Source organism: Kogia breviceps, chromosome 14 (assembly GCF_026419965.1).
Source record: "Kogia breviceps isolate mKogBre1 chromosome 14, mKogBre1 haplotype 1, whole genome shotgun sequence".
Taxonomy (NCBI): Eukaryota; Metazoa; Chordata; class Mammalia; order Artiodactyla; family Physeteridae; genus Kogia; species Kogia breviceps.
Genome location: NC_081323.1, coordinates 82,035,499 through 82,045,064, shown reverse-complemented (window position 1 = coordinate 82,045,064; position 9,566 = coordinate 82,035,499). Strand labels below are relative to the sequence as shown.

At 49.7% G+C, this 9,566-nt stretch overlaps 1 protein-coding gene across 1 annotated transcript; it reads left to right on the top strand.

The window, feature by feature from the left end:
- Positions 1 to 964: 964 nt before the first annotated feature.
- Positions 965 to 9,275, top strand: FKBP6 (FKBP prolyl isomerase family member 6 (inactive)). The gene is made up of 8 exons (XM_059037254.2): positions 965 to 1,133; positions 1,351 to 1,468; positions 1,813 to 1,902; positions 2,672 to 2,874; positions 4,119 to 4,238; positions 7,568 to 7,762; positions 7,888 to 7,997; positions 9,185 to 9,275. The coding sequence occupies exons 1-8, from the start codon at positions 1,077 to 1,079 to the stop codon at positions 9,273 to 9,275; spliced, it is 984 nt and encodes a 327-aa protein (XP_058893237.1). The 5' UTR covers positions 965 to 1,076.
- Positions 9,276 to 9,566: the final 291 nt, after the last annotated feature.

Below are 9,566 nucleotides of genomic sequence, written 5' to 3'. Positions count from 1 at the left end.
TGCTGACAAGAATCCAGTAACCTGCGCACAAAGAGGCATCTGACGGATTTGGCAACAACAACAGAAGAATGGTGGCGTGGAACAGGGGAAAGTGGTATTGAAGTGAGTTGAAAAGAAAATGGAGGGTAAGGAGGTGGAGACAGAATAGCCGAGAAAGCCTTTGCAGCAACCCTTTTGAGAAGTTTTTCCCACGGAGAGTAGGAATGAGACCACCCGTACCAGCGGGGACACTTGGGACAAAGGGAGGCGTGTTTGGTTTAAGGCGGGGTATCTGGGGACACATACAAGTGGAAGGAAGTGATCCGTAGTCAAGGCAAGGCAGGTGCAGGAGAGAGAGGATACCCAAAGGCATCCAGTCTTCGATTTGGCAAGAGTGGGAGGACGCAGGGAACAGGCTGGAGGGGATGAAATCTAGGGCTATTCTTCCTTTGCTCCACAAGAGTGCCGGCGCGGCAGATTTTGCAGCTCCGGTGCTGGGAAGGTGAGGGCCATCACCTTGTCTTCTCAGGAACTAGGCAGTTTGACTTTAAAGTCCTGTCTGCATCTACGTTTCCCCTGAAGGCGATGGAGAAGGACGGAGGGTGTAAATAACCCACGGCTGTGAGGCCTGACCCTTCCAGCAGCCCGCCGTCTCTGGGGCCTTGTCCCCACCAGCGTGTTCTGCTGGCCACGTGCCCGCAGCTCGGCCATCATGGGCCCGGCTGCTGATCCTCACCACCTGCGTGTCCCATTCCTTGCGCCTTCGCCCCATGCCACCACACGCCCCATGCCACCACACGCCCCTGCCACGGGCCCCTGTCATGCTCTTTGCGTCCTCACCGGATGCCTGATCTTGCTCTGCGCTCCCCCGTCATGTGCCCAGTTACGCTCCACGTGTCGCGTCACGCTCCGTGGGCCCTCACTACGTTTCCCGTCATGCCCTTCGAGCTCTCGACTCGCGCGGGATCAAGCTCCTTGCGGCCCCACCACGTGACGGGTCACGCGCGTTGCCGGGCATCCGCTGGCGCGGGGTGCAGCCCGCGGCACTCAGCCACGGCGTGAGCCCGCAGGCGGTTGGCAGCGGTTGGAGTGGAGCGATGAGCGCCTCCTCGCGGTCCCTGAACGGATTGCCGCCGTGGGATGCGGACGGCAGGGTATCAAGGGGAGGCCGAGTCTCCACTGGGGGAGTGCAGCGGGATGGAGAGGCAGGCCGCGCAGAGATGGGGGGCAGCGCCCGGAACCTGGGAGTCCTGCAAAGGGACGACGCCCCCAGCCAGGTGAGGGCCCGGGCGCTGGGGAGTCAGGAGCTGGGGCCGCCGGAGTCGGGTGTCAGCTGAGGACTCTGAGATCTTGTGTTTCTTTCCCCACAAGTCTCCGTACCAGCGGTTAAGTCAAAGGATGCTGGACCTTTCCGGGGACCGGGGCGTGCTGAAGGATGTCATCCGAGAGGGTTCTGGAGAGCTGGTGACACCGGACGCTTCGGTGCTCGGTATGTCGTGCGGCCCTGGGTGCCGTCTGCCCTTGGGAAGCTGGCGATGCCCTAGTGCTGGCGGTTCCTCAGGTTTTAAGGGATAAGCGAGGGAACTCACTACCCCTTTGTGTGAGACCGCTGTGACCAAGGGGCTCTGGGAGGCCCCCCAGCCCAGCTCTTCAACCTCAGAGCCAAAGGGCCGGCATCCAGACATTGAGCAAAGGTTTCTCCTATCGCTCAGAGTGTGGGGCAGTTTAAGGGTATCTGGTACTCACATTGCTTTTGTGTGACAAAGAGATTACATGTGGAGGCGTGAGTGCTTTGGTCTGTTTTTCTCCCACTGTCTCTTTCTTCTGTCCTAGTGAAATATTCTGGGTATCTGGAGCACATGGACAAGCCTTTTGATTCCAATTGCTTTAGGAAAACCCCTCAGCTCATGAAACTTGGAGAGGGTAAGTTCAGAAAAGGAGCTGGAAAAGACGCCGCAGCTTGGGGAACTGATGCAGGGCAGCGCCCTAGGACTGGAAAGCTGTCTAGAGAACTGAGTCTTCAAGTTGGTTTTTCTGAAGCTGGGTTTTGCTAAACATTGTCTCCCACATTCACCCCTGAGACCTAGGTATTCGGGAGATGGCCTGCCTGGCAAGGAAGGTGACCTTTGCATCCTGACTTAAACGTGGGGTGCCGCATTCTTCTTTGTTAGTTTACTAAGTCGACATCTATTGAATGACTCTTTTACAAGGCAGGGTGAACAGAGAGGATGTACTCAGATGATTAGAAAGGCTGGGGTCAGTATGGTGGAGATTGGCAAACTCCAGACAACTAACCTCATGGAGGCATAAGCAGTGTTCTATGGGAGTGCTTAATGAAGGCACAATTAATTCCAGCTGGGAAGACTTCCTGGTAGAGGGGGCATTTGAAATGAGGCCTGAAGTTTGAATAAGGGTTCACTCAGGGTAGAAGCTGGGCCCTGGGGGAGGAGGACAGCATTGCAGGAAGAAGGAACTGCCTGAACAGAGATGTAGAGGCCAGAATGCTGCAGAGCCTGGAGGAGTTAGAGTCTGGGGTGGTGGGAAACAAGGCTGAGAAGTGAGTTGGGACCACAGTGTAGAAGGCTTGGGATACCATGTGGAGAGATGTGGACGTGAAGGGGGAGGAAATGGATAGCACTGGGACAGGATACTAGGCAAGCTTCCACCGTGTATTTTTCGTCCCTTCTTCCAGATATCACACTTTGGGGCATGGAACTGGGCCTTCTGAGCATGCGGAGAGGAGAGCTGGCCAGGTTTCTGTTCAAACCGACCTACGCTTACGGAATGCTGGGCTGTCCTCCCCTGATCCCCCCAAACTCTACCGTCTTGTTCGAGATCGAGCTGCTTGACTTCCTGGATTCTGCTGAGTCAGACAAGTTTTGTGCCCTCTCAGCTGTAAGTTCTGGAGCACAGATGTCAGCACTTGACAGAGAGTTGGGACGGGTTTGTGTTTTTGGTAATTATCCTGCCCTAATGATGATCCTCAGCCCCAGATTCCGCCCCAGCCTCCTGTGTGGTGGTGGGGAGCGGGGGAGTGTCCCACCACTTGTTAGTATGTGTCTGTCTTAGTTCTGCTGGCTCTTGTGTGTGGTTACATGTGCTAGGCCAAGGGTTTGTTATGGACCACCAGGCTGAACTGACCTTTCAGTCACTGTTTGCCTAGTTCTCCCTGAAAGACAAGGAACATTTGTTTCTCAACGCTGTTTGGTTCCCAGCAAGTCAAGCACTGATAGCTCATAACTGAGGTGGTCATATAATTTACTGTCCAACCCAGGACCCTTGAGAGTGAAAGGTACTATTAACCAGATGGGATACCAGGACATTGGGTGTAAACTGGGACAATCCCAGGCAAACTGGGACAGATGGCCTCTGTCTTCATAACTTAAAAACTGCCTTTCCTTTGTAGCCTTTCACTTAACTCATCCGGTAGAGACGAGGCTTCTGATTGCCGGCCGTCCCATGCGCTCCTTGTTATTTATGGTGTCTCACCCTGGCTGTACCTGTGGCCTTAGATGTCCACCCCAGGTTCACATCTGTATATGACATCTCCCCAGCTAAACTGTCACCACTTCAAGTGAGAGATTTTACCTTTTTCTCATCTTTCCACAAAGCAGAGGTTCTTGCAGATAACCTGGGTCCCTACTCTTGTGTACTGATTTAGAATCTTTGGGGGTGGGGCTAGGACATCTGTTTAAAAAGAGGCTCTACAGGTGATTCCGATGTGTACCACGGGTAGAGCCTCGTGGCCAGAAGGGCCAGCAGGGCCCCGGGCGGACCAAGACGTGGTAACTGCTTGCTGGGTGAGTGGTTGTTCTGATACCTGACTTTTGTGCTTGGCAAGTTCCATCAGTCGCTAATTCTAGGAGGAACTGCTTCTTTAGGGAGCATCTCTGGGTAGGACTAAACTAGTAGACTTCATTTTGCCTCTAGTCTGTAAAACAGGAGCAGTAGTGGCACCGACCTGCTGTGGCTTCTGTTGGGATTCACAGAGGTGACTTGTGCAGAGCCACCTAGCCCAGCGCTCAGCACACCCGTGGCAGTGAACGGAGGTCCCTAATCTAAAGGAGCAGAACTGGCGGCTGCAATGACACTGGCACTGTGGCCCTGGGGCGCTCAGTGTCCTTGTCTGTGATCCTCAGGAGCAACAGGATCGGTTTCCACTTCCGAAGGTCCTAAAAGTGGCAGCTACTGAACGGGAGTTTGGCAACTACCTTTTCCGCCAGAATCGTCTCTATGATGCCAAAGTGAGATATAAACGGGTAAGACTGCTTTAAGGTACAAGTTTAGACCCTGCAAACTTCCTTCTTTAAAAGGTACAGACTTTTGTCTCTGTTCCTACTCCTCACACACAGCCGTTAAGAAAAATCTTGCTTAGGGCTTCCCTGGTGGCGCAGTGGTTGAGAGCCCGCCTGCCGATGCAGGGGACGCGGGTTCGTGCCCCGGTCCGGGAAGATCCCACGTGCCGCCGAGCGGCCGGGCCCGTGAGCCATGGCCGCTGAGCCTGTGCGTCTGGAGCCTGTGCTCTGCAACGGGAGAGGCCACAACAGTGAGAGGCCCATGTACCACAAAAAAAAAAAAAAAAGAAAAGAAAAATCTTGCTTAAAAATCCGCATGCCAGAGGGCTAAAGACTAGGAGAGGGGACACGGGGTTTGGGGGAGCTGGTAATGTTTGGTTTTGGATCTGGATGTGATTGTGTGGGTGTGTTCAGACTGTGAAAATTCACTGAGCTCAAAAAAAACAAAACAAAAAAAATTCACTGAGCTGGATACTTACTTTTGTACTTAACTGTGTGTGTTTTTCAATTAAAAAGTTTTTTTAAATTCTCCTTCTAGTTTAGGGTTCTCTGCCTACTGACTTCTCCACCCCATTTGCCGTCTTCATTTCATGTCTCTCTGACAGTGGAGATTCATCTAATTGTGACTCCATTCTCATCAAGCTTCTGATTGTGATTTGGCTTCCTGTGGAGGTTTTCCTGACAGGAATTCACTGTTGGCCTTGAAATGCATTCAGCAAATATTATGAACATATTCTGTGTGCCAAACTTTGCACCCTAAGTTCTAGAGGCAAACAGGATAGAGTTTAGAGGCGTTCTGATTTTTGTCTCATTTGCATAGTGACACTAAACATTCAGGATTTGCATTCAGCTGTAAACCACAGAATCCTGAAAAACAGTTTTTCAAATAAACTAGAGACGTAATATTTCTCACATAAGAAGGGAGGCAGTCGGGGATTCTCTGGTGGCACAGTGGTTAAGAATCTGCCTGCCAATGCAGGGGACCCGGGTTCAAGCCCTGGTCCGGGAAGATCCCACATGCTGCGGAGCAACAAAGCCCGTGCGCCACAACTACTGAGCCTGCGCTCTAGAGCCCATGAGCCACAACTACTGAGCCCGTGTGCTGCAACTACTGAATCCTGCACACCATAGAGCCCATGCTCCGCAACAAGAGAAGCCACTGCAATGAGAAGCCTGCTCACCGCAAAGGAGAGTAGCCCCCGCTCGCTGCAACTAGAGAAAGCCCACGTTCAGCAACGAAGACCCAACGCAGCCAAAAATAAATAAATAAATAAAATTTAAAGAAAGGAGGCAGTCGAAGCCTGGCATAGCAGTTCCACAAAGCCACCAGGGATTCAGGTTCCAGAGGTCTCTCTGTTCAGCTGCCCTTAAGCATGTTTTTGTTGGGTTTTTTTTCCCCCCCAAGATGGTAGTTTAACCTGCAGCATCATGTGGTCATCTGGGCAGGAAGAAGGGAGGGGAGAAGAGTCTGGTGTGTTTATTTATATTAAGAGCTTTCCAGAATTCTTCCTACCCCAGCTTCCCTTTATATCTCATTGGCCAGACCCGTGGTAAATGTGCATTTGCCCTTAGCTGTATATGTATAAGAAGCTGGGAAGTGTGGCTTAATTAGTACATTGCTGCTTTGAATGAAATGGAGGCTCTGTTAGAAGAGGAGGGAAATACCAATAGACGTTATCTTTCTCTGACTTATTTCATTTAGCATAATACCTTCTAGGTCCATCCGTGTTGTCACAGATGGCAAGATTTCGTTCTATTTTACGGCTGAATAATGTTCCATTGTGTATATATACCACATTTTCTTTATCCATTCATCTATTTTGGGGCACTTAGGTTGCTTCCATATCTTGGCTACTGTAAATAATGCTGCAATGAATGTAAGGTGCATATATCTCTTTTTTTATGAATTGGGAGATGGGGATTGACATATACACTATTTGTAAAATTTTATTTATTTTAGTTTTGGCTGCATTGGGTCTTCGTTGCTGCACGTGGGCTTTCTCTAGTTGCAGCGAGCAGGGGCTACTCTTCGTTGCGGTGCGCAGGCTTCTCATTGAGGTGGCTTCTCGTTGCAGAGCGTGGGCTCTAGGCACACAGGCTTCTGTAGTTGTGGCTTGCGGGCTCTAGAACACAGGCTCAGTAGTTGTGGCACACAGGCTTAGTTGCTCCGTGGTGTGTGGGATCTTCCCAGACCAGGGCTCGAACCAGTGTCCCCTGCATTGGCAGGCACACTCTTAACCACTGCACCACCAGGGAAGTCCCTATAGTAATTTTTCTTAAACACCAGTCAGCCTTCAGTCATTTTCTTCATTCACTTTCTTGATAGTGGCTTTTGAAGCACAAGAGCTTTTAATTTTGATGAAGTCCAGTTTATTTATTCTTTAGATATTTGTGCTTTCAGTGTCATCATTAATCTAAGACCATAGAGATTTACACCGGTGTTTTCTTCTAAGAGTCTTACAGTTGAGCTCTTAGGTTTAAGTCTGTGGTCCATTTTGAGTTAATTGTTGTATGCTGTCTGAGGTAGGAATCCAGCTTCATTCTTTTGCATGTTGACATCCGTTTATCATAGCACCGTTTGTTGAAAAGACTGCTCTTTCTCCATTGAATGGTGTGGCCCCGGTTGAAAATCATTTGACTCTAGATGTATATAGGTTTGTTTCTGGATTCTCAATCTGCGTTGTTGGTTCTGTTCCACTGATCTATATGTCTGTCCTTATGGGTATCACACTGGCTTGGTAATTAATAAATTTTGAAATTAGAGAGTATGAGTCTTACAACTTTGTTCTTTCTTTTTTTTAATGTTTTTTGGCTATTCAGGATCTCTCGAATTGCCATATGAATTTTCAGATCCGCTTGTCCATTTTTGCAAATTTTGGTAGTGGTTGCATTGCAAATGTAGAACAATTGGGGCACTCTGGCCATTTTAACAGTATTAAGTCTTCTGATCTGTGAACATGAGATGTCTTTCCATTTATTTAGATCTTAATTTCTTTCAACAATGTTTTATAGGTTTCAGTCTACAAGGGTTACACTTTAAATTTATTGCCACTTTTCTTATTCTTTTTGATGCTGTTATAAATGGAGTTGTTTTCTTAATTTCGTTTTTGTATTATTTATTGCAAGAGTAAAGAAATACAACTAACTCTCCTATCTTGTGTCCTGTAACTCTGCTAAGCTCATTTTTTAGCACTAATTGTGTGTGTGTGTGTGTGTGTGTGTGTGTGTGTGTTCCTAGGGTTTGCTATATATAAGACCACCTTCTCTTGACCTCCTGTCTTCCTTCTCCGCAGGCCTTGTTGCTTCTCCACCGACGATCAGCACCCCCTGACGAGCAGCACCTGGTGGAGACCGCCAAGCTCCTTGTTCTCCTTAACCTGTCCTTTACGTACCTGAAGCTGGAGCGACCCACCATGGCCCTGCGCTATGGAGAGCAGGCTCTGATCATTGACCAAAAGAACACCAAGGCCCTCTTCCGATGTGGACAGGTGAGCTGGAGGGCAGGCACTTGGGAATGAACGCCCGAAGAAAGGCGGCAGTGGTGTGCAGCTTGGGCACTGCAGAAGTGCTGTCTTCCCTAAAGTGTGCTTTTAACATTTTGTCCTTTTGACAGGCCTGTCTCCTCATGACTGAGTATCAGAAGGCCCGGGATTTTCTAGTCCGAGCCCAGAAGGAACAGCCCTTCAATCACGACATCAATAACGAGCTGAAGAAACTGGCCAGGTGAGACCTGTGTTTGCAGGAGTGCAAACAGAGGAAGGAACGTGTGGTGTGGCTGTCACTCGGGCCTGCCCTCTGGGGTGTAGGCCTGTTTGATGTTGCCGGGCTTGTGCTGGGAGGCAGCGCCCCCTAGAGCTGGCTTTGTGAAGTGCTCGGCACTCTGACCCACAGCTCCCAGGCAGCAGGTGGCGGGGGGCGGGGCGCGGCGCGGGGGGGGGGGAGGCAGCGGGGAGGGCGCTGTAGGACAGGCCTCCAAACACACATGCCTGGACCATCGCCCACCTCCCTGTCCTCCCCCAGAAGGAAGCACCCTAAAGAGATGGCCAGTGTGACTTTCAGAAAGGGCAGTGTTGGGATATTCTTCCCTACTCGCCACCAACTGAGGACTGCTGTTCTCAACTGACTGCAGATCCTGGTTTGATGTGAAATGGCTCTTTCGAGTCTAGTCATACCCTAGGGTGACCCTCTTGTTACCCAGGTGATATTGATACCAACCTTGAAGTAATCTAACTTTTTCTGATTGTAGAAGCTACACGTTCATTGTAGAAAACCTTGAAGATTTCAACATAATCACCGATATTCCATTACTTCATATTATAACCACTGGGTTTTTTTGTTTGTTTTTTTGGTGTTCTTTTGTTCCTCTGTATTGGTGAGATTTTTCTACTCCTGTTAACATTTTTAAATGTTTAATCCAGATTGCTAGTTAAAGCTTTCTTGCCATTAAAAAAGGTCTGAGGTGTGTGTGCGTCTTATTTGGATCCGATTGTTTGCATTTCAGGCCTCTAACACTTTCTAGCAGTTTCCTTTCTGGTATTTATAAATATCCTGTCAAGTTAAGTGTAGAAATTTTGGCGTCTGACCGTTCTTTAGCAGGAAAATCTCAAGATAAGTTTGAGGTCTCTGAGTGTGAGGTGCCGGGCAGCCTCACTGACAGCGGCTCCCGGCCTTCGAGGCTGCCATCTTTGCAGACGGTGCGCTTCTTGTCCAAGGGCTTTCGGAACAGCCCTCGGGAGCCTCCCCCATCCCCCCACCCCCTACCCCCCAGCATTGCTTCCTCCCAGTCCTGATTCGGTTTAAGGCCTGCTGAAGTTTCGGTGTTTCTGGACCTGAGTGGAGAATTCCAGCCACCAGGTGTCACCTCCCACAGAGACAGCCCTTCGGTAACTACTGTGTATTTCTTCCGACAGCTATTACAGGGATTACGTGGGTAAAGAGAAAGAAATGTGTCACCGAATGTTTGCTCCTGGTGAACACGGCTCTACAGTAGGAGAAAACTAAAGGTAAGGAAAGGACTGATGCATGAAAAGCTTCAGGATTTTGTCTAGTACAGGTCTTCCCTGTAACGGTGGGGTTATGTCCCAATAAACCCATCGTAAGGTGAAAATATCCTAAGTCAAACACGCATTTAATACATCTGACCTCCCGGAACATCCTAACTTAGCCTCACTGGTCTTAACCGTGCTCAGAACGCTGATGTTAGCCTACCGTTGGGCCAAATCAGCCCAAAGAAAGCCTGGTTTCATTATATAACAGAGTGTCGACTGCCTCACGCAGTTCATTGAGCGCTGT